General features: G+C 40.9%; 1 protein-coding gene across 1 annotated transcript in view; it reads right to left on the minus strand.

The window, feature by feature from the left end:
• Positions 1–12,373, minus strand: part of COL9A1 (collagen type IX alpha 1 chain) — a 61,185-nt gene extending 48,812 nt beyond the window's left edge. Inside the window, exons 1-9 of the mRNA XM_068550960.1 lie at positions 12,311–12,373; positions 11,574–11,594; positions 10,075–10,149; positions 9,778–9,813; positions 9,580–9,642; positions 3,184–3,237; positions 2,884–2,919; positions 686–709; positions 265–318 (exon numbers count right to left, since the gene is read on the minus strand). Coding sequence (XP_068407061.1) covers positions 265–318; positions 686–709; positions 2,884–2,919; positions 3,184–3,237; positions 9,580–9,642; positions 9,778–9,813; positions 10,075–10,149; positions 11,574–11,594; positions 12,311–12,373 — 426 coding nt within the window. The remainder of the gene's footprint in view (positions 1–264; positions 319–685; positions 710–2,883; positions 2,920–3,183; positions 3,238–9,579; positions 9,643–9,777; positions 9,814–10,074; positions 10,150–11,573; positions 11,595–12,310) is intronic.
• Between the last annotated feature and the right edge of the window lie 12,966 nt (positions 12,374–25,339).

Genomic DNA, 25,339 nt, shown 5'->3' on the forward strand with positions numbered 1-25,339 from the left:
TTCTCGACTTGATCACTAATTCTAGAAGTTGGGAAGAAAAGTTTAGCTGAAAACTTCGGGGAAAAAATTTAAATCACTCTACAAAAACGAGGGAGCATTATTACCCTGGTCCTCATCAATATTATAAACTGGAAGGAAATTCATCTGCCATTGCCTGGATTTGCAGGGGGAAGCATACAGTTAGGGCAATGTGCCTTCCCTAGTATCCTCCTCAGTTAAATCAGCAAATGTCTATCAATGCGCTGTATGTGTGTGTGTACTCACAATCGGTCCAACACGGCCAAGCTCTCCGGGGAGCCCTGCTCCCCCAGGAGGACCCTGCAGTCAACAAATTAAAGGGACACGGTGATTTACAGATGTTTTTACAATCTATAACAAGTGATATCAAATACGATAAACTGACTTAGAATTACGTTATCTGTGCTAGCTTTGGTTTCCAATGAGATGACTCATTTGATCAAATTTTAATTACTTAAATAGAAATTAATTAAATTAACAAAAATGCCTTAAATTAATAAAATACTTTTAGCAGAATAGGGGTGCTGTCATAGTAGCCCCCTAAGATCATTCAGGTAGGACACTATAAACACCACTGGGTACAGTGTTAGCTGGAGCCTAGGGTTGGGATCTGAGAAATGGGCCATTTTTGTAGACTATGTAAAACAAACCAAGAGATAATACTTACAGGAGGTCCAGGAATACCACGGCCCTAAAAGATTAAAATAAAAGTTGTTACGGTACATGACCCATACTTAGTGTAAATACAGACGCAGAAATAACTCAGTTCAAAAATAAACAATAAAGTTTATCACTAAATAAACATAAGATGTTCATTCTACAGAAAGGACTGGGTAAAGAAAAGCAAACACAGCTCTACTTCTAAAGGAAGAAATTTGTTTCAGCTCCTCAAATATTCTTCTGATGTCTAAGCTAACCAGTAATATTTTCTCCAAACTTTTTTTAAAGAAAACCAAAATACCATTACTCACAAAGAGGCACAACCAGACTTTTTCATATTCTTTTCCATTGTAGGTTATTACAAGTTGATGCATATAGTTCCCTGTGCTATACAGTAGGTCCTTGTTGATTTTCTATTTTGTATCTAGTGGTTTGTATACGTTAATCCCAAACTCCTAATTTATCCCTCCCCCTCTTCCCCCTTTAGTAACCATAAGTTTGTTTTCTATGTCTGTGGGCCTATTTCTGTTCTGTAAATGAGTTCACTTGTATCATGTTTTAAATTCTGCATATAAGTGATATCACTTGTCGTGTTTTATAAGAAACCTACACTAAAAGCAATACAATACTGCTTTAAAGTTTATAATGTGATATTTGGAAATTCCCCAAACTTCCTCTCCCTAGTTTAGGAGAGAACTTCCTAAAGTTCTCTCCCTTTAGCACAGAGAGGCGGGGGAGAAGAAACGGGTTTAGAAGCACACCCTTCAACAGGTAGGGCTATATGTCCAGACACCAAATCCAGGAGATACTGAAAATGAAACGTTGTCACTCATGAAATAACCTCCAATGGATCCTAATTTAGTATGCTGAATTTTATTTTAGAGCTGGTCACCCCATCTCACGCTCCTTTACATTTTCTATCTCTTGAGCAACGCTGAACTGCGTGTAATCAAGGGTTGAAACCACGCCTTCTGCAGCCTCGCAACCTCAGTTCCAAGCACAGGGCCTAGTACATAAGAAGCTCTAATTCTACGCTTGTTGAACCTAATAAAACTGAGCATCAGCTACCTAGAGCCCCTATTCTCTCTATGCTTTCCAGGGTCAGTCTCCCGGCCTTGGGTTTCCTCTCCTCTGTTGGCTTGAATCCCTTGTATTCATAACTGTCTCTGATACCGTATTCCTGATAGCTTATACTTCCAGAGCTCCTTTTCTAAAATATCTTTATATGAAGCACCCAGTGGAATCAGTGTACATCCTCTGATAATGATATTATTATTTCTAATTATTTAGGCAGCCACAACAAGCATGAATTTCACATGACCAGTATGTTTCAATGATAAGTGGGACTTTTTTAAGCCATTCTTTGAAAAATTACTTCTATTTGAACATTTTAATATGTGGATCAATTTGGGGAATAAATGTTCTGCTTGGCAATACCGAAGTAATCAATAAGTTATTTCATTATCAGAGAACTAGTGGTTTGATAAATTTCACTAAATCTAAAAAAAAAAAAAAAAAAAAAAGCATCTCTATAAGATGTTGAGCTCTGAGCTGAAAATATGGGAGAAAGGCCAGCAAGATAGTCACTTCTGCAAATAGACTTACAATGGAAAAGTTGACAGACACCGAAATAAGGCAAAGAAAACAGTGAGAATAGAAAACAAGGAGGAAAAATACAGATTCATGACAAGAACAAAAGAGGAATGAAGAGCAAAATAGAAAAAAAGATAGCAGCCTGAGACCCCAGTTCTCTTGTAGACTGAAATAGCACAAGTCTGCCAGATTGTGCAATGTAGAAAAAGACTTGCCGGGGAACCAGGTGGGTGATGATATCTGACATATCTGACAGCCAATATTTCATTAGAGATAAAACCAGTTGTGAAGAAAGTGGGGTGATGCCCAGGTCTAAACACTGAATACTTAGATTTGCTGTTGTTATGCAAGAAACATTTTCCATCAGTGGGGACAGAGAGGGAGATGTCTATTGGGAAAAGCCACTTGCAAACAGATGTATGTATTTTACACCATACATTCAAATAGCTCTAAAATTTCTCTACTCATAGTCAGAATGCTTATCATAGCAGATAAGTCATAAACTCCTTTGTGATGTGTATTATGTAGAAAACTACATTGAAAAATTTCACAGTGGCAGAATTTTACCTAAAGATAGGAGATTATCAACCACGTCACTTTACATTTACTTACTGGAAATCCACGAGGTCCCGGCACGCCAGGTTCCCCCTAAAAATAAAAATAGCTCCATTGTACTTAGCTTTTAGTAGAATGAATACGTAAGTATGCAAACTGCGTAAATATTGAGATCATTACAACACTCCATCCTGGTGTTTCGGATGTAATTTTATTCAACTGAAACGCGATTTTAGTTGAACAAGTGTATTTCAGTTACTTCACAACTAATCTGTTAGTTGATTTGGAAACACCACAATGAAATTATGCTTCCACACTTAATTAATACCAGCAATTAATACCAGGTGGCTAACTTACTTTCTGTCCTCTCGGTCCAACGGAGCCAGGCGATCCATTAGGTCCTGTTAATCCCTAATAAAGCAAGATGATGTTAGAACTAATACAGCATCCTTAGGGAAACCACTAAGTGGATAATTTTACTTAATTTATTAATTATATACAGGATGGTTACCTATGTATGGTACAAATATTTGTAAAGAAATACCTTTGCATATTCTTTCTCAAAGCTAATGTTTAAGATCTGCCTGTTAGTTACTTTCTGTTGATAAATTCTATCCTATTCCTAACTTTCTGCTAAATGCATTGTTTATCACAGGGTTCAATAATTTAGTACTTTTGTCTCTGCTTTGAAAAATGCAAAATAATAGTTACAGTGTTCTAATAGGTAAATCTGATAGGACAACAGGTCTTGGCTCTGCCATTTAGCCATATTTATGTACCTCCTTTACTTTGTTTATAAAACAAAAATACTGTATGCCTCTGTAGCTTTTTATTTTTTAATTATTATTTATTTATTTTTGGCTGTGTTGGGTCTTCGTTTCTGTGCGAGAGCTTTCTCTCTAGTTGCGGCGAGCGGGGGGCCACTCTTCATCGCGGTGCGCGGGCCTCTCACTATCGCGGCCTCTCTTGTTGCGGAGCACAGGCTCCAGACGCTCAGGCTCAGCAATTGTGGCTCACGGGCCCAGCCGCTCCGCGGCATGTGGACTCTTCCCAGACCAGGGCTCGAACCCGTGTCCCCTGCATTGGCAGGCAGATTCTCAACCACTGTGCCACCAGGGAAGCCCTCTCTGTAGCTTCTGAATAACGTCTTGAGAGTTAAAATGTTCCTTCAATAGTAATTAAAACTAATCATCTCATTATTGCCTTAGAGCCGTCTAAAGCTCTCTAGTCATCTTAGCAAAGATGACTGCTTAGGGAATACATTAACTTTTAAAGTTGAATCACTTGAGAGCATGTATGTTTCTAGGTTATCTCCCTTAGTAAAACAGCTAATTATTAAGTATACATTTTCATGTGTGCCACTCAGTATGCAGAATTTAAGTCAGTTACTGAAAATTAGTAGGGAAAATGACAATGTTTGGAAGTGATGCTTTAATAACTGCTTTAGCTTTACATATGATGGTTATAAATGTGTTTCACAGTAATTGACTTAATAGATGTCAAAGCATGATAACACTACATGTACATCCAAATTTCCACGTCAGGTAAAGACGCATTTTTATCTTTTTAATTTTTTCTTTACTTTCAGATGTTGTCATTTATAATGTAATCTTGAAGGGAACACCTTGCTAAAGACAAATATGTGTATGTTTATCTATAGATATATACATACATATATGTACATATACATATATACATGCATATACAATATAAATACCTTATAAAACCTATACATTATCAAGATTTTGAAAAAGACTAAAATGACATTAATTGAGGAATGGATTCCTTGAAAATATGAAAGCACTACTTAAAAATAATCACCAAAATCTATATTTAATCTGTCATAGTCTGCATAAATATCAAGAAAATGCAGTCATGTAGCTTATATAGAAAACTATTTCACTGATCACCACTTTTACATTCCTCTACATCAATTAATTTCCCTCATAACTCCAAAGAGTGAATCAAAGGAAGTAGAAAAGAATGAGTTGAAAATGTTAATTACTGGAAATTTAGCAAAGAATAAAGTTATTAAACACACACGGAAGAGTTTCTGACAGACTTAGATTTTCAATCTCCCCAGTATAACTGTAACGCTGTAACTTGGGAACAGGCCCCAGCATCTTAGTTGCTGAGCACCTATGGTAACGGAACGTTGGCTTTTGTATTTCAGCAAACAAACCATTCCTGCAGGGGCACTCTGGTAACACATATGGCACATGGGTTTTATAAACCTCAGGGCATGTCTGACGAATGGGGCGTCTAATGTCCACTCTATGCATATACCCTCCAAGACCAATCCTGGTCAATTCCCACACACACAGCCAGCTAACCATCTTCACTCAGTGATTGAAATAACTGACAAGGTTGGAGGACAGTAGCTACTGTATATGGCAGAACTTCAGCTCCATAATAAGGAAGCAGAATGGCTGGATGCCCTGGAGGCTGCTTCCAGTCACTTCTTATTTATACTGTCTTCCATAAGACATGATAAACTATGTCTAATCACTAGGAGGCTCTTTGAATTAATGAAAATACATTCTGGTGTCCAATGATCCAGTGAACTCTTTTAAGAACTAGCCATGTAGAAAAGCATAAGCTCCATGAGGACAGGACTGCGTCCATTACAATCCTGGCACATTGTCCCGACATCTAACACACACTCAGTACACGACTACTGAATAAATTAATTTGGGTTAGCCTGTTGGGTGGAGGGATTTCACACCTGTCCTTCCACATCATCTTTACTTTTGGTTCAAATCCCGACTCTGGCACTTAATTCCTGTGCAACCATGGGCAAGTTGCTCAACTGTATGGAGCCTCAGTTTCCTAATCTGTAAAATAGGTATAATAATATCTAACTCATATGGTAATTTTGAACATTCACTGGGATATTACACACAGAGTGTTTACAACAGAGCAGACACTGAGTTAATGTTAGCTCTTCTTATTATCATCATTATTGTGTGGTCAGACTACACTAGATGCTAATGAAGAGTTCACATGAAGTGATGTCTCCTGCCCTCTGGGAGCTTAAAACCTCATTCAGAAGGGGTTCTGCAAATAAACAAGCAAAAAAATCTACGTATTAACCACAGGCACTGTGCTTCACGGCCCCCCTCACATTTTTTTTGCTGCCTGACTATTTCCACTTACACTGACCTTTCAGAGTAGTTTCTTTATGACTCACTATCCTAATCATATAACATCTATCAGGGATGATAGTTGTATACATTCAGAGGATGTTCTAACCTCTTTCCTGTAAAAAGTAGCATGGCTTAACTCTAATTCCTGTACTTCATTCTAATTCCTCTTCTCTGTATCTGAGATGGATGCTATATGAATGAAAAACAAAATACTACTTTACAGAGCTCACTAAGCATGCCACAGCAAAAGTGCCTGTAAGAATGTAAGTGATGAATGATAACAGCACAGTTGTCCTTTGGGAGCAGAGCTTCCAACCAAGCTCTGACCTCTTTAATTTTACATGTCTATAAGGGGAAAGAATCAACTTACTAAAGTCTTAGCAGGAAAGGAGGGATTTTATATATATGTACATAAATCTCCTACAATTTACATTTACAGATGCACGCATACAACTCCAACTTGCAATCATTCTTATTTGTCAAAGAAATGACTAGAGGAAAATATCGCCAGTGGCAGAAAGAATTGCTTTCATGTGAATGCTTATGAAGATAAAGTTCTATATGGTGTGATATTAAAGCCAACTGTGTTCTGAAATTGCCTGATGCTGCCTGGCAGAGCACACCAGCCATCAACAGTAAATTCCTTCCAACATTCCAACCACTCAGCTCAAGAGACCCAACACATAACCCTACAAGACTAGCTGCCATGACTCGTTTACATTTTCTGTCAAAAATCCACTTGATTCAGGATAATTACCTTTAAGCCATGTTCCTTTCAGATCCTTCCAAACACCATCTGATTAACCATTTGTTAACATTACCAAAAAATACAGCTTTGCAATGAACCAAGGTTGGAGGGTTCAGGTCCCACCACTGCACTTAGGTTCACCTACCAAGAAAGATAACTTACGCTTTCCCACTTACTTAGCTCTCAAGCCCAGAGACAAACAGCAAACTCTGATCCAGTTTCTAGTATTTCATTAGTCTCAAGGTCTATTCTCAACTTAGGGTAAAAGGTCTGTTTAAAATGTCAAATGTGTCAAAAGAGTGGAATAAAAAACTTTTCAGGTCAGGATCTTGGAAGTTGCATGTGGCTCCATTTCAAAATTTGGTGAACATGAAATTTATCCCAATATTTACAGGTAATTATAAAATATCAAAATATTTTTACTATCCATTGAATTTTTAATATCATATTTCTTGGTTGGTAATTCAGATAACAAAAATTCACTATCATTCTTTTTCTCCCTATTTTCTCCAAATATTCATCTATTTAAGAACCTTATTCATATCTGCATGAGGCAAAGCTATCTGGAAAGAAAGTGACTCTAAAAATCAAGAAATCTGGTTTCTTTCACCATCTTAGCCACTGAATAACTCTGGGCCCCTGGGGAAACTACTCGTCCTCATAATTATTCAGTGTCCTTATCTGTGAAGAATAATATTAGCCAAACCTACTTTCCAGCTTATTGTAAAGTTAAAGGAAATAATGTTTGTGACTGCATTTGAAAAAAAAAGTTCTACTCAAATGCAAATTAGTATAGTTAATTTTTTGCTCAGTTCTAAAAATGCCCAAAATACTGGCACATAACACGAATTTCTTACTTTATCTCTTCTTCCTTTCTCTTTTTCTTTTTCTCTTGCTTTCCTTTGCAATCCCAGAAGATTGATTCAATGCCCTCATCAGTTTCTCCCTGAGGACCTTCTAGGGTCAAAGTTCTATGATATAAGAAACCTTACTATTTTACACTTTTTAACTTTGGAAATCTGATTTGGAAATCTGCACTGTGGTACTGCAACTATAGACAAAGCAAAAAAAACTATTTGTAAGTGTTATTTACATTGTACGTCTGAAGATTTTGAAGAACTTTTATTTATCCCAAGTTTCTGTTTAAGTGTGTAAATTACTTTAAAGCAAAACCAGGCATTGTCTTTATTCTTCTTTACGGGTAAAGAAGAATTTGTTGCGCCTGCTACAAAAGCACCATGAAATTGGGACACAGATAATTCTAGTCCTCTGTCTGAAATTATGGCAACTCAATAGTGAGACAAGACTTCAGGTCATTGGTTTATGCTCCAACCACCACAAAAATCAATAATAATGATAGTCATTTAATCATCAATTTTCTTTTCACATAAAACAAGGTCCACGTTTCAAAGGAATGCAGAAATAAATCCAACCTATATTGGGCTACTGGTTTACTTAGTGGCCTTGTATTTATCAGACTTTTTTGTTATAATGTGTCATAAGTAATTCAGGGAGTTTCAAAGAAAAGCTTGATAGCCAACAAGTTATATAATTTCAGTTTGTATTATACAAATATTAGGCTGATATTCACTTCATATTATCCAGATATTAGTCCCTGGGAACCTCATGCACTGCCACTTTGCATACATAGAAAGTTCAAACTAGGGCCTTTGAAGCATAAAACAAAGTCAGTATCTCCTAAGGCAATGAATAGCATAGACAAATATTTTCATTATGCTAATCTTGATAAAGAAAGCACATCTTAATAACCACTAACATCTAGCTGTTTGGTTTTTCTTTTTCTCAAAATGAAGGCTCTGTCTTAAACTCCAGTCAAAAGTTCTCGGAATCTATAATCATAGGTTTTCGGGTGCTTTTTTTGATTTAGAAAAGTCCTTAGTTCGGGGAAACCACATGAAATGGTAACTTGAAGGATAACTTGAGGGACCCAGCCCTGTCTGTTCTCTGAGAGCAGGTGCCGGATCTTACTTCACTTCGTATCCAGCGGCAAAGTCAAGGAGTGGCCTGCAGTGAGACCTCAATAAATATTAGTCCAGTGTACGGACAGAGAAGCCGAGAGGCCTGAAGTCCCTTTACTGTGAAGAAATGTTAGTTAGTGTTAGGTTTATCACACAGCATCTGAGAGTCCTTCCGATGGGGGGAAGGCAGGTGTGCTGGTGGGTAGGTTGGGGAGAGGTTGCTGGTTCCCGGTCTTCAAGCAACCCTAGTCAGCTTATTTCTGGGAGTGATGTCAGCCAAGAAAACACCCGTGGAAAGAGAGAGGACTAGTTTTGAATTTCCCGTGCCACGCGTACTGACCAGTTCCCTGCCCCAGCCCTGCTCCCACCCATCCCCACCCGCTTCAGACCCTCCCCTCAAGAGCATCTTTCTCTTCTCTCTTCCTTGGGATTTAGGAGGAGAACCCCAAGAACCTTCCCCTGCATGTTCTCTTTCTAAATGCATTTAGGGGGTGCCGGAAGGCAAGGGCAGAGACGGCTTGCTGGGAAGCCCCTGCAGAGGCCAGTCGGATCCTTCCTCCCCGGCACCGGGTGAGCAGGGGAGTGGACGGTTAGAGGCAGGAACCGGTACCCACCTATGTTTTCCGAGAGCAGGAAATGCCAGCGCTGCGTGCTCTCCCCAGGGAGCTGCGCGGAGCCTCCACCCTCGCAGACCCGTGCGCAGAAATGGCCACGTCCGTGCCAAGCCCGCGCGCAAGGCCAAGTTCAGGGCCACAGCCCTGCTGCAGCTGGGACCACGGCCACCCCCACCCCTGCAGCCTGCGCCTCTCGCACACACGCACACACACACACGCACACACGCCTTGGGCCCGGCTGCGCGCCCCCAGTTCCCACTACTCACGTCTGCGCCCGGCGTGCCAGGCTTGCCCGGAGCTCCCGGCTTTCCCGGCTCTCCCGGGGGGCCCTGGGCAGGGAGGGCGCGAGGCAGGGAGAGAAAAAAGGAGAGAAAAGGGGGCAAAGTTGAGACTCTTCTGACGCACGTGGCTGCAGACCACGTCGGAAGGAAGGAAGTGGAGGGCCAAGGCGCTGATCCACTTACCGGGGGGCCCGGGGGACCCTTCGGACCTCGGTCACCCTGGAGGACGGGAGGAAAGGGAGAGCAGTCCGTGAGAGGGGGGCGCTGGGGACCCCTCCGGGAGAACCCCTCACGAATCGGGGACGGGGACGGGCTAAACGGTGCTGGTCCGTGACCAACCGGGGCCACAGGACACGTGACCTCCTCCCTCCGAAATTCCCAGGCTTCCAGGCTCACCCACATCCCATCCCGCCTTTGGGTGGGGGGCTCCGGGCGCTCTCAAAGAACCCACCCGAGCCGCTGGGGGAAGGTGACACTTACGTCGATGCCGTCGATGCCCGGGACTCCAGGGGGGCCTGGCGGCCCCGGAGGACCCTGCTCACCCGGGGGGCCCCTCTGACAAGAGAGCGCACACGGGTTAGTGGAGTACGTGGGGCAACGACGCGAAACTGGGCACCAGGGCCCGAGGCCCCCAGCGCGGCCCAGTAAAGACACTGCCCTGCAGAGGCCGGGGTTTGAACCCAGCATAACACGCGGGGATCGAACTTCCAAGGGAACTTCTTCCCCTCCTCAAGGCTCTCAGTGAGGCTGACAGTGAGGTTAGAGCACAACCCAGGCCCCCAGGGTGGAGTCCTCACGTCTACAGAGCACTCAACCGAAGGGGGCTTGTGAGGAAGAGGGGGCCTCTTCCTCGAGGGACTCGATCTTGAAGATGGTGGTCACTGAATAAATACCTCGATTTAATCGGTGATTGCGGGTCAGTGTTTTGGCCAAAGTTGAACAGGTGGGAGCGGAGGCGCGCCCGCCCAGATCAACCACAGTGTCATTCTGTAGACCTTCCTGTGCTCAGGAGAAAGCTGGGGGAATCTTCTCAGGGACAGACAAGGGAGGATGGGGCGGAGAAGCGGTGAGACCCAGCGAGCGCCTGGCCTCCTTTCAGATCCGCCTGCAGCGATCCTCTTGCAGGAGGTCTGGGCACCTCGCTTCAGAAACACCCTAAATTTCAGGCTGACCCTAGGGGGTGACCCCTTTTATCGGCTGCAAGCAGCTCAGCTTTGATGGTGTTAGAGGGAAGGCTGGCCTCTGAAATAGTTTGCACACCTTGCTTAGGGAATGGGAGATTTTTTTTCTCTCTCTCTCTCTCTCTTCTAAATTTGAAAAAAGAAAGAAAGAAAAAAGCTTCTTTCATCAAGGAAAACTTGGTTTTTCTAAACTCCGGTGACCAGACAGGTTACAATGGGGTCTTTGTAAGTGAAACCTCAAACGGCTCTGGCTCCCCTGCTCCCGAGGGGTCCTGTCCTGGGCGGAGGGAGGAGACGCCGAGCCTTCGGGAAGCTGCCGAAATTTCGAGGCGAGTCCGGGCCGCGGGTCCACCCCGACCGGCAGGTACAGCGGGAGGGATGCAAAGTTTGCTGGAACCCCGCCTACTCCCGCCGGGCTGCCCTGGACTGCGCCAGGAGGGGGGAGGGGAGGGGGAGGAGAGGGGGAGGGGAATGGGGAGGGGAAGGTGAGGAGAGGGGAGGGGAAGGGGAGGAGAGGGGAGGGGAGGGGAGGGGGAGGGGAGGAGGGGGGAGGGGAACGGGGGAGGAGCAGTCAGGCTGAAAATTAAACCCCGGCCTCCAGCCTCCGCCGGCCTCCACCGCCTGAGCCTGCAGTATGGGGGCCCGGTGGGCGAGGGGGCGCCCTTTCCGGGACCGTAGGGGTCACCTAGGGCCCCCGCCTCCCACCGTGCTCGCCGCAGGATGCGCGGGGCCCGGCAGCCCACAGGATGCTCGGCACCTTCCCCGCGGCTCCCCCGACGGCTGCGCCCCCTGGCTTACCAGGTCGGTGGTCTGGCTGGGCTGGAGAAGAAAAGATGGGGAGACAGTGGGAAGGCGTCCCCCTAAACCCGCGCGCAACTTACTTGAGCCGCGCACAGGCAGAGCCCCGACAGCAGCAGTCCCAGCCCGAGGGCCCCGCGGGCCCGCGCCGTCCAGGCCATCCCCGCCGCGCGCCGCTAATCCCCGGGCCCGCCCTCCACGCGCGCACGGTTGCACTTGTCCCCACAAAGAGCGCCCCCAGACAGAGAGGCGTAAGTTCCTCCTGTTTGCGAGTGGCCCCAGAGAGGGTCCTGGGGATTGGAGGAGAGCTTGCGGGGCCGGGAGGACGGATAGAATGACAACAGTCCCTTTTAACCCCTTCCCCGCTGCCGCTCAGGCCGGTTCTGCCCGCGCCCCTCCCGCCCCAGGGCAGCATCCTGCTGTCCTAGGAGCCAAGGCGATGGCCTGCGTGCCACTGAGGGCTGCGACCGGCAGTGTTCTTGCGGAGATGTTTGCGAGGGGGGGGGGGGGGGTGGGTCGTAAGCCACCCAAGGTAGAAACAGACACCCCCGCCCCAAGGTGGTTTCTACCCGCCCAGCTGTGGGTGGGACCGGGGCTTCCTTACTGTCTATCTGGTCTGGGCTGCAAAGCCTGGATTCTTTAGGGAAAGAGAGTGGGGAGGGGGGATTTTGTGGAGGTGGCGGGAGCTACGCTGGGTGGAAGTGGCCTTTGCAGGTGGTCCAGGGACTCACGGTTACCCTGGTTGGCAGCTCGTGGCAAGTTTCTCTCCTGGGTCGCAGTGGGTCACAATGGATTAGCATCCACTGAAGTTCAAACTGGGGAAAGACAGCAGCCAGTTCAGGTCTTTTTGGAGCACAGAAGTAGGTCGTTTAAAAAGGAGATGAGTTTGTAAGTGTGGTCCAATTGTCAAGTGTCTGGTCACCAACTTGAACTGGTTGATCTCAGCGGACCAGGACTCTTGTTCCTGAATACCATTTTTTTCCAATGGAAACGGGCTGCAAACCCTTCCCACTTTTCTCCTATCATTGGATGTAGATGACTTTAGCTCTGCATTGCTCCAGCACAGCCCTAGGCAGGAAACCCACCACTGGCACTGACTTTCTATTTCTGTCCTCACCACAACGTTCAAGAGGTAGATTCTGTTAAAATGAGTCTCAGAGAGAACAGGAAACTGTCCTAGGCACAAGCCAATAAGTGTCAGAGTCTGGATGGGATCCCAGAGGACATATGCACTAACACTTCACACGGGAAAAGACTAGAAACAGAGGCGGCAAAAGAGGCGGAACCAGGAATAAAGTAGAGAAAGGAAAATTGGGTCCTGGGAGAGTATGCGCGCTAGACATTTGCCACGGAGTGTCACAGCTTAAAATGGAAATAGGAAGGTCTGGAAGTGGAGGGAATGAGAGAAATTTAGGACTCAGGAAAAAACAAGATAATAAAAAATATTTCAGTTTAACTAATTCACTGGTTGAAGAGATATAATATTCCTAGACAATTGAAAGTCAGGTGTGTCTTGACAACTTCTTACCTTTTAGCAGGTGTTAAGGGAGAAAGAAGAGCTGAACAGGAGAGAAATAGAATGAAGGAAGAGTGGCCAGGTCTGAATCTGAAAGCCTCAGGTGAGAAGGTAAAAAAAAAAAAAAAAAAAAAAAAAGGTGTGCCACCACGTGCCACTCTGGCCTCTCTTCAATGGGGAAGTTCCTTGCCAGGCATTTCTATTTGGATCCATGTTTCTTGGTCAGTTGATTCTCCTGGCATTATGCAAATGTCCAGTTCCCAAATCTAAACATAATGTCATTTAAATATAAGGTAACTTAACATAAGGTAATCTCTTTTCTTTCATCCAATGGTGATTTGCACTCCATGCCTCCTGCCAAATTGACTCCATCTACTGGATCTAGAATTAAGTTAGACACATTTTTCCCATTGTTACAGAAGCATCCAGAGTTGAAGTTACTGGATGGAAGATCAAAGTTGGAAGGAATGAAAGATGAAGTCCTTTCCTTCTCCCCACAGAGGAAGGGAAAGTTAACCAAAAGGAGGTTTTACATTTTATAAAGGGGTGAAAATAAGACATCAAGCTTTGACATTCCTGCATTGGTGCCCCTTCTCACATGATGCTAACTGCCCTGGAATTCTCCTCTTGCTCCATTTTTCTTGTTTCCCTCAACCCTACTATGCCTTTTCTCCAGAAAATGTGGACACTGGAAAAACGAATTAAGTGGGATGAAAAGAAAGTGAGCAGCTAAATCAAGACATATTTTAGGATGGAAAGTTATCTACAAATTGTATGAAAACTATGCTGATCTGTGTGTTCTTGGTGTGAATTATTTAACAACAGCATATTGACATCCTACAAAAGAACTGCTTTCCAAACCACACAATAGCTTGCAGATAAGGACATCACTTTAATCAAACACTTTGTTTTTCATCAGAATAGTCTTGTTTGCTTGGGAGGGATTTTATCTTGGTTCTGTTCCAACCTGCAGAGGAAATTGTAAAAGGAAGATGAAAGAATGGAACAACCTTTTCCTTAATGACTACTAAATACCTGGCATGCCCCCAACATCTCTTGGAGGCCAGTCACACATGGGTAAAGGGGCTCAGAGGGGTTAAATCATTTGCCAGGTCACACAGCTAGTAAACATCAGAGCTGGCATTCCAAATGTTCCTGACTCTAAAATAAGGACTTTTTCTGCCATCTCAGTCAGCCTCCTTGGAGAACGCAACATCTCTCCAGAATGAATCATGATTTTCTAAGCAGGTAACCCACGCATGTGGTGATTGAACATTTGTATTAAAGATGAATAGAAAAGAAGACAGACCTAGAAATTAAAACTGCATAAACTTACTTCCTACATATACTAGAAAACTTCAGAACTAGACTAATAAATTTTCATAAGAATTCAACTTACCCTACTTGCATGCTTGTTATAGAAACAGATCCAGAAGCAAAATTTCTACTGTTCCTCCCAAAACTGGCAGCTGTTTCTATATGCAGTTACACATTCATATGTATGACAAAATATCACATAGGAAATGTGATTTTTTTTCCTCAATGACCAGATAAAAGTTTTACCAGAATAAGAAAAAGTGTCTCCCCCTCCCTAACTCTCAAAATAAAAGAGACCACTCATACAATGTTATTCACTAAGTCATTTGTGAATTGATATCAAACTAGGCATGCATTGTATGTGGGTGATTCTTTGATTCTCAAAAATAATCCATACCTTAACCGCCTTGAGAAATTTTAATTATATGGCTAACCAGGAAACCTATATCCTTTATTTAGATAGTTCATTAAAGTTACTTATTGCAAATGCAAAGTAATTCATTAAGCTATTTTCTCAAAAATGTAATTCTGTCTGGATAAATGGGAACACCTGTGTAAGTACGCACGATGCAGTTGTGGTGCAGGATAAGGGGGAATGGAATGGAATTCACCTGTGAATACAGGCTGGGTTGTGACAGAGTGTCACCCAGATCAGAGGTTTCTGAACACATCTGTGCTTCCACATAAACACCACCTATGCACTAATAATCATCTATACAACAACCGTTTGGGGGCATACAATATGAATTCCAATTTCCATGCTAATTATTTTGAAGAAAGATTGGCAGAGTTCCCTGGTAAAAGTCACTCTCGTTATACATCTAAAATGCTGATTTCCACACATCTCTCATTTTCATACCTGGAATCATTCTTCACTTTGAATACCCATGGACAAAACATATGTGACTAATGTTTTAATTTAGTCTGTCAGCAAACATTTTTCAAGTCCCAATATAAGCGAAGCACTAAGGAAATATTCTACAGGAACCAGATATTCTCCTCCCCATAATGGGCTTACAGGATGTGACACGAAAAAAAAATACAAGTAGAGAAATAAAAAGTAAAAAGTTTTTTTTTTTTAATCTGTTAAGCAGAACATAAAAGGCCCTAGGACAATCCATATTTCTCAACGTAAAATACCTCTGCATTGTTTCAAGGCAAACTGAGTTGTGTGAGTATAAGTTGTCTTACATCTGCCTAGATTCATCATTATCCAATTCTTTTCAATAGGACTCTAAAGTATAATTCTATCCCCTAAGCTAGAGTAGGGTCCAGCTGACAACACATTAAACCAAGGAATTTTGGCCCCAACTCTCTACTCTTTTAATAGGGCTAGAGATTTCTACTTACTTTGCTAGGTTATTGACAAATATTAATAAGGTACTTAAGCCATTCAGAAGAACTAAACAAAAACTAATAGCAGACAACTACCTTTTCCTCCAAGAGAGAATTTTAATGACAAACTATGGAACTTGACTCTATATTAAGGAGAATGGCACAAGGCTTAATTTTTTGCAAACTGAATTATGATTAAATTTTATATACGTTGCCTAAAAACTAGCTCTTCAAAGATAGATTCTTTGATAGGAGAGGTGATTCATTAAGCTTTTTGTCTAGTCAGTAGCAACAAAGATTTAAAGAAATACTTGAATTCACAGATCTCATGCTTCTTTTCAGTTTATGATAATATGTTGTTTTCTACCATCATAAGGGACCTCCTCTAGGTGAAGCTTCCTGGTAGCTGAGCAGGAGGCTCTGAGCTGCAACAAAATCAGAAATTCCCCTAACTTTGTGTAGACTAGGCCATGCAGTTCCAGACTTAGTGCTAAGAATGTGGTTAAATATGAGTGGGCAACACTCATCCAAATCACACCAAAGGCAGAGGCAGAATGGTGAAAGGGGAAAGCAGTGGACTTGGAGTTAACAGACTGGCAACTAGTCATTTACTCATGTTTTAAGTCAGCATATCTTTATAGAGCACATTCATGTGCTTCAAGAAAGACAGTATGGAAGACACAAAAATGTTTAGTGTATAGGACAGTATCTAAGCTGAAAAATGTTTTTGAAAATAAATACGACAGCAGTTGAGATGAGAAAGATATATTTCTGGCTAAGGTCATCAACAAGGGGATCATATAACATGGAATACATAAGGAGGGACCTGAAGGCATTTAAGGTTTTCATAAGCAGAGATGGGGAGGTTGAAGGATAGAGTTCTGAAGAGAGAAGGTGACAATAACACCAACAAATTGAACCTAGAATAAATGAACAAGTTTCCAGAAACATACAGACTGACAAAACCAGGTCAAGAAGAAACAGATAATTTGAACAAACTGATCACTAGAAGTGAAATAGAATTTGTAATTTTAAAAAAATCTTTACAAACAAAAGTCCAGGACCAGATGTCTTCACTGGGGAATTCTACCAAACATACAAAGAAGAACTTATACCTATCCTTCTCAAACTATTCCCAAAAATTGAAGAGGGGGGAACACTCCCAAATTCATTCTATGAGGCCACCATCACCCTGATACCAAAACCAGACAAAGACACTACGAAAAAAGAAAATTACAGGCCAATATCTTTGATGAATATAGATGCAAAAATCCTCAACAAAATAATTAACAAACCAAATCCAACAATACATAAAAAGAATCAGACACCATGATCAAGTTGGAGTCATTCCAGTGTCACAAGGATGGTTCAACATACACAAATCAATCAATGTGATACACTACATTAAGAAAACAAAGGATAAAAATCACACGATCATCTCAACAGATGCAGAAAAAGCACTTGACAAAATTCAGCATCCATTCATGATAAAAATGCTCACCAAGCTGGGTATAGAGGGAACATATCTCAACATAATAAAGGCCATTTATGACAAACCACAGCCAACATAATGCTCAACAGTGAAAAGCTGAAAGCCTTCCTGCTAAATTCAGGAGCAAGACGAGGATGTCCACTCTTGCCACTTTTATTCAACATAGTATTGTAAGTCCTAGCCACAGCAATCAAACAAGAAAAAGAAATAAAGCGTATCTAATTTGGAAGGGAAGAGGTAAAACTGTCACTATTTGCAGAGGACATGATACTCTGTATAGAGAACCATAAAGTCTCTACACAAAACTATTAGAACTAATAAATGAATTCAGCAATGTAGCAGGATACAAGATTAATATACAGAAATCTGTTGTGTTTCTTTACATTAATAATGAAATATCAGAAAGAGAAAAAAAATCCTGTTTAAAATTGCATCAAAAGAATAAAATATCTAAGAATAAACTTAACCAAGAAGGTGAAAGATCTATACTCTGAAAACTATGAAACATTGATGAAGGAAATTGAAGATGATACAAAGAAATGGAAAGACATCCCATGCTCTTGGATTGGGAGAATTGATATTGTTAAAATGGCCATAATACCCAAAGCAATCTACATATTTAATGCAATCCCTATCAAAACACCCATCACATTTTTCACAGCACTAAAACAAATAATCCTAAAATTTATATGGAACCATTAAAGACACAGAATTGCCAAGTCAGTCTTGAGAAAAAAGAACAAAGTTGGAGATATAACCCTTCCAGACTTCAGACTATACTACAAAGCTACAGTAATCAAAACAGTGTGGTACAGTATCAGCACAAAAACAGACACATAGATCAATGGAACAGAATAGAGAGCCCAGAAATAAAACAATTAATGGTCAGTTAATCTATGACAAGGAAAGCAAGAATATACAGTGGAGAAAAGACAGTCTCTTCAACAAGTGGTGCTGGGGAAGCTGGACAGCTACATGTAAATCAGTGAAATTAGAACACACCCTCACACCATACACAAAAATAGACTCAGAATGGCTTAAAGACCTAAATATAAGGCATGATACCATGAAGCTCCTAGAAGAGAACATAGGCAAAACATTCTTTGACATAAATCATAACAGTATTTTCTTAGAACAGTCTCCCAAGGCAAAAGAAATAAAAGCAAAAATAAACAAATGGGACCTAATCAAACTTAAAACCTTTTGTACAGCAAAGGAAACCATCAACAAAACAAAAAGACAACCTACAGAATGGGAAACAACATTGTCAAAGAATGCAAATGACAAGGGATTGATATCCAAAATATACAAACAGTTCATATAACTCAATACAGTATGGAAAAAACAAACAATGCAATTGAAAAATGGGCAGAAGACCTAAATAGGCATTTTTCCAAAGAAGACATACAGATGGCCAATAAGCACATGAAAAGAAGCTCAATATCACTAATTATTCGAGGAAATGCAAATCAAAACTACAATGAGCTATCACTTCACACTGGTCAGAATGGCTACCATCAAAAAGTCTACAAGTAATATATGCTGGAGAGGGTGTGGAGAAAAGGGAACCCTCCTACACTGTTGGTGGGAATGTAAACTGATGCAACCACTAGGGAAAACAGTATGGAGGTTCCTTTAAAAAACAAAAATAAAACCTACCATATGATCCAGTGATCCCACTCCTGGGTATATATCCAGAAAAAAATGAAAACCCTAATTTGAGAAAACACATGCACCCCAATGTTCCTAGCAGCACTGTTTACAATAGCCAAGACATGGAAGCAACCCTAATGTCCATCAACAGATGACTAGACAAAGAAGATATGGTACATATATACAATGGAATATCACTCAGTCTTTAAAAAAATGAAATTTTGCCATTTGCAGCAACATGGATGGACCTAGAGATTGTCATACTAACTGAAGTTAGCCAGACAGAGACAGAAAAATATATATTATATGACATAACTCTTATGTGGAATCTAAAAAATAATACAATGAAGCTATATATAGAACAGAAACAGACTCAAAGACATAGAAAACAAACTTATGATTACCAAAGGGGAGAAGGAGGAAAGGAGGCACAAATTAGGAGTATGGGATTAACAGATACAAACTACTATACATAAAATAGATAAGCAACAAGGATTTACTGTATAGCACAGGGAACTATACCCAATATCTTACAATAACCTATAATGGAATATAATCTGAAAAAAGACTGAATCATCATTACGCTGTACACCTGAAACTAATGCAATATTGCAAGTCAACTATACTTCCAAAAAAAAAAAAGATCTCCTCTTAAGATGCTCCTAAATGCTCTGTCCTTATCTCCCCCTCCAACATACTGTCAAAACTCAGCCAAAGAGATGCTTTAAAAAGAAGAGAGCATGTTGTTTATCTAGCCCAACTATCTGATAGCTTTCTATCTCACACATGGCAGGAAAGCCAGCGCACTGACAGTGTCTCTCACCTTCACATCATGGTCCCTCCCCAGCCTCAGAGCCTGCTTCTCTCCGTCTCATCCCAGCTACACTGGTCTCCATGCTTTCCTCAAAGACAGCCGACAACACTAACACAGTCCCTTTAACTCACTCTCTCTTTGTGGAATCCTCCTCCCCCAGATAGTATATACTTGCTAATTCCCCCGACTCCTTCATGTTTTTGTTTTTGTTTTTTTTTCCAAGGAGGCTCTCTCTCCAGGCACTCCAACTGTCTTCTTTTTTCTCTACAGCAGTTATGACCACCTGGCATACTATAAACGTATTCATTTACTCATCTGTGTCCATCGCCTCTCCCTAGAAGGAATGTAAGCCCCACTGCAGCTTTAATTTCTGCCTATAACTTAGCAGATGTTTAGTAAATAGTTACTGAGTGTTAATAAATGAATACATAGAAATGGATAAGAAATATAATGAAGAAAGTATTGATAGTATTTGTCTTCTTGTTTGATTACAACTTAGGGCAAGCCCCTTCCCCTGTCTGGGCTTTAATTTCTTCATGTATAAACTGAGAGGTTGGAACTACATAGACGTAAGTTCCTATAGCTCTGAAAGCCCATGACTCTATGGACACCATGTTGTAACCAAAGAAACTAACCATACAGAAATTAACGTGAAGAGAAGGAAAAATGCCATTGAATGAATCTCTTGCTTTCTAGTCACCCAGTCTACATAACAAAGATTTCTTTATGATCTTAGTCTGTATACATTTTAGGAAAAATAGAATACTAATAACAATGATTTTTTTTTTCCATTGCAACAGTCTGGGCACAGCTGAGGCCAATAAAAGTTTTCATACATTCAATTTTCCATTAAAAGCAAGTTTGGCCGTCATTTAGTTTTCACTCTGGTTGTCCTTAGCACCTTCCCCCATCATGGCTCCTCCTGTGATAGCAGCTCTATTTTCTGTGCTCTTCTTGTTTTATTGCCACCTAGTGCAAGATCCAGCAGATGTAGCAAGCTAGGTTTTATCTCTGAAAGACTGACAGTCAACGTTCAAAAATAACCTGATCAAATCACGCCAAAGTGTTATAAAAAGTATTTTCTATGGATATGTACAGATAACACTACCATTTCTTTCATATTTATTTAATACTTCCAAGTGAAAGAGTATTTGTAAAAAGCACTTGTCAAAAGCAATGTAATAAGCAAACAATAGTTTAGATATTTCGCACAGTAGATATGCATTTCTTAAATCACTGAAAACATAACTTTCCTATAATATTTCTCAAATACCCGAAATAATATTAATCACAACCTCATAATTTATCTTTCCCGTTATCATTCATGAAACTTTCTTTGTACACTGGGAAGTTAGTATGACTTAATTCTGTGGGATAGAGAGAAAGACATAACTTCTCCATCCTGGGTTTTGCTGGTTCTTTCTATAATATTTGCTCTCACATTTTCTCTGAATTTAACAAAAATAACATAGAGCAACACAGTTGAAATATAATTTTTAAAAGCATTATATCTGTCTGATTAATCATGTTCTGCCTTGGTTTATTCAGAATATGCATAGGTAAAAAGATAAAGGGTTTTCCTCTTGCACTGTTGGTGGGAATGTAAATTGATACAGTCACTGTGGAGAACAGTATGGAGGTTCCTTAAAAAACTAAAAATAGAATTACTGTATGACCCAGCAATCCCACTACTGGGCATATACCCAGAGAAAACCATAATTCAAAAAGACACATGCACCCCAATGTTCATTGCAGCACTGTTTACAATAGCCAGGACATGGAAGCAACCTAAATGCTAATTGACAGACAAACGGATAAAGAAGATGCGGTACATATATACAATGGAATATTACTCAGCCATAAAAAGGAATGAAATTGGGTCATTTGTAGAGACATGGATGGACCTAGAGACTGTCATACAGAGTGAAGTAAGTCAGAAAGAGAAAAACAAATATCGTATATTAACACATATATGTGGAATCTAGAAAAATGGTACAGATGAACCAGTTTGCAAGGCAGAAATAGAGACAGATGTAGAGAACAAATGTATGGACACCAAGGGGGGAAAGCGGGGGTGGCGGTGGTGGGATGAATTGGGAGATTGGGATTGACATGTGTACACTAATACGTATAAAACAGATAACTAATAAGAACCTACTGTATAAAAATATAAAATAAAACAAAATTCAAATGTAAAAAAAAAAGATAAAGGGTTTGAATCATGTATTTGTAAAGCCATATATGCTTTCATCCTCCCTCAAACAAGCCCAAACCCCTAGCGTACATCCCTGAAAAGGTAGAAGGGCTAACTTTGTTTTCTAATGGAGCTGTACCAAATAACTCTCCTGGGCAACCACGTTGCCAGCAAACAATAAAGAACCTGCCATAAAATAACGTTTTTATGGTATACTGCCAAGAAACTGAGCTTTGCCGTGGAATAAATGGCACCAGCCTAAAATACGGGCACAAAGGCAAATAGAAAATATGGAATTTATTGCTTTGAAATCAAGCTATGTATTATAGCAGTACTTTGGGGAAAATATAAATACTCTGAGCCCACTAAATAACCACGAATGATGCGAAGGTGTTTGAGTTGTACAGCAGGGGAGCAGCTGTTCTGCAAGTCTTATGTAAACCTCTTGAAATTGGTTTCCTTTTCCAATTTAGAAAAGGGAAAGAGACAAAAGATGAGCTAGATCGGGAGAAATCACAAACAAGCACAATATAAATGAGTCTCTTAGTGTTAGTGCGCCATCAAATGTTGTTTTCCACTGCATCTTTATTATGCAGTTCCTAGGGTTACCTTTTGACATCTGTTAATACCTTTATAAGGGGTGTTTGCTTTACTAAAGAAAAGCAAGTGCTGATCCTGAAAAAAGTATTTAATTAATGTGGAGTGTCAAAGATTAGAATGAATCTGAGTTCATGAAGAAAAATAGAAAAATACACTGTTACTTGTTGCTTTCATGCTAGCAGCACATTTCATTTCAATCTAAAATTTCTCACAAGTAATACTGAATACTTGCTGTCTCCAAATCAAGAGAAAAGTGCCCTATCAGTATACGTCTTCTACCACTCAGAATACACAGATTCCACTGTTCACCACTCTGTAAGTCTTCCTAGAGACAGTCACTTCAGTAATTGATGGCAACTTGAGATTTCAGCCAAAGTGAGATCATAGGCCACAAAATAAAAACAAAGGCGTAGGGACAACTCGTGGGCATTTGGGTTCGTCTGGGGACTTGTATGAGTACTTGACTATTCTTAGTCTAGAAAAGTAAGGAGCCGTGTCGGAAAACTAATAAAGCTAGAAAAGGGAAGAATTCACAGACATGGGAATTCCCACATGAGAGTTCCTTTTCCTAGAACACTGGACTTTATCTTCTCCTGGGTAACTCTCCTCTCCTCCTAGGATTCCTCTCAAAGACCACCTCCCACAGGAAACCTCCTTGGATTTCACTCCCATGCCTCCCTGCCCCCATCTGAGTGAGGAGCCTTTTCCCTGTGCCTCCCTCCACTTTCCTGGTCCTTATCGTGTTATATTGTCATCGTTTACTTATCTCAACCACTCACCCTCCCAGGAACTGGGAGAACAAGACCTGTGACTTGTTTAATTCTGTACACCCAGTATAGAGGCAAAAACTGAAAGCTCACTGGGGATTTCCCTGGCTGTCTGGTGGTTAAGACTCTGCCCTCCCAATGCAGGGGGCACGGGTTTGATCCCTGGCTGGGGAACTAAGATCCCACATGCCTTGTGGTGCAGCCAGAAAGTAAATAAAAAACAAAAGCAAAAACAAAATCTCACTAAATGAATAACAAGTAGGACCAATGTCTGAGGACATGTTTTATACTGCACAGTTTTCCTTCTTTTAAAAAAATTTATTTTATTTGTCCTGCAAAGTAAATTCTGAAAAATCTACGCAAATCACAAATACCTTCCAAAATGAGAATGATGAGATCCTTTATAAGAAAAGATATGTGGTTATTACATATGTTTCTATTTTTCTCAACGGAAAGTTAGTTGGCATAGACAAAATGAGGTAGATTAGAAATTTTATGCCTAACACTGCTTCTTACAAGCCAAGAAACCTACGTGAAGCCATGTCTTCAACTGAAAAATAGAGATAATCCAATCTGTGCTTGCTCTCTTATGAAATTGTTGGAAGGATAAAGTAAGTTAATGGAAATAAAAGTATTTTTAAAACTTTACATTGGTATATTAGGGGTATTAAGATGCTAAAAATCATAAATGGGATTTAATTACATAGAGTTTTCTACTTCTTTGTCTTATACAGGGTAAAAATTGAGGAATATGTTTTGGTGACAAGTTTGAGTTTGACATTGTCACAGTCTGTCCTTGGACATAAGTGGGATATTTTTGGACCTATAACCTTGATCTATTTTAGTTATTGTTGCCACCACCAACCACATCATCAAATACGGAACTTTAATGACACCTTAGACTCAAGTCTCTTTTGTGTTTCCTTGTGGTAGAGTCAGAATTCAGTACAAAAGAAAAAAATCGTTCATGCCTGTTCCAAATACTTTTAACATGGACAGTGTGCTGACTTTGAAAAGCTCCTTGGTGGAACAAAAGTGAAATGTAACACCAGCTGCCGGCACCTTAGTTGCATTCCTGCACACGGCAGAATAAAATCAAAGATAACTGGTCCCAACTGGTCTCCACTGTGATGTGAGACTACACTTGGCAGACAACCTACAGTCAGCTGTAACATGATTGGCTAGACTATAATATAACGAAGTAATACTGAGAATTTACTGCTTTGGCCATCAGTCAACTTAATAACATCTTAGCATGCAGAATTCAGAATTATAATGACTTGAAATGTTTTTCAAGAGCAATGAGTTAGTAAATCCATTATACAAGTACTTGACCGGGATTCATCACAGTGAGGACATACCCTAAGGTCTCCTTCCCTCACCTATGGTCCAGAAGTGACACAGACATGGCAGAGGTTGTGTTGTCTGAAAGCCACCCCAGTGCCATTGCAAAGATCTTGCTGCACAAAATTTCAAGATGGCACAACGATGGTCCCACTGGCTTTCTAACCCAGCCACTTGAGGTGTGATAACTCATTATTTGGAGACATACTTTCTCAAGTGTCTACAAGTCAGAGCAGTAATGTGGCAGTTACAAATTACTTCCTGTCCATCACAGAATATAGAAATTTCACGCTATCCTTCACACTAACCACACTTCTTCCCTTGAAAATAAGTTATTTGAACAATTCCATTACTGAGATGCCCGATAACCTTTCTTTCTTTGGATGAGTGCACAGGAACCATTCAAACTCATTGTGTCACCTCTGCTACACTCCATGATATGAGTTCTGTGACTACAATTTAACAGTTCTGTATGAGAGAGAGAAGTGGGGGGGTGGGAATCAATAGTTTATTTATTGAGCTCTAAATTCTTTTGTTTTTTCCAGCAGATCACTTGCCTGTAAGATATAGTTTTTAAACTCCCGTAACTATATTATGAAATATCCTTTTACAGGATAGCTCAGTGAAAGTTTAACGATTCAAAATGATAGAACTATATGGTACTAGTTGACACAATTATTGTGTCATCATATAATTCCTTACCTTTATATCCATGGGTCTCTACAGCAAAACCA

The sequence above is a fragment of the Eschrichtius robustus genome, chromosome 9, assembly GCF_028021215.1.
Source record: "Eschrichtius robustus isolate mEscRob2 chromosome 9, mEscRob2.pri, whole genome shotgun sequence".
Lineage (NCBI taxonomy): Eukaryota > Metazoa > Chordata > Mammalia > Artiodactyla > Eschrichtiidae > Eschrichtius > Eschrichtius robustus.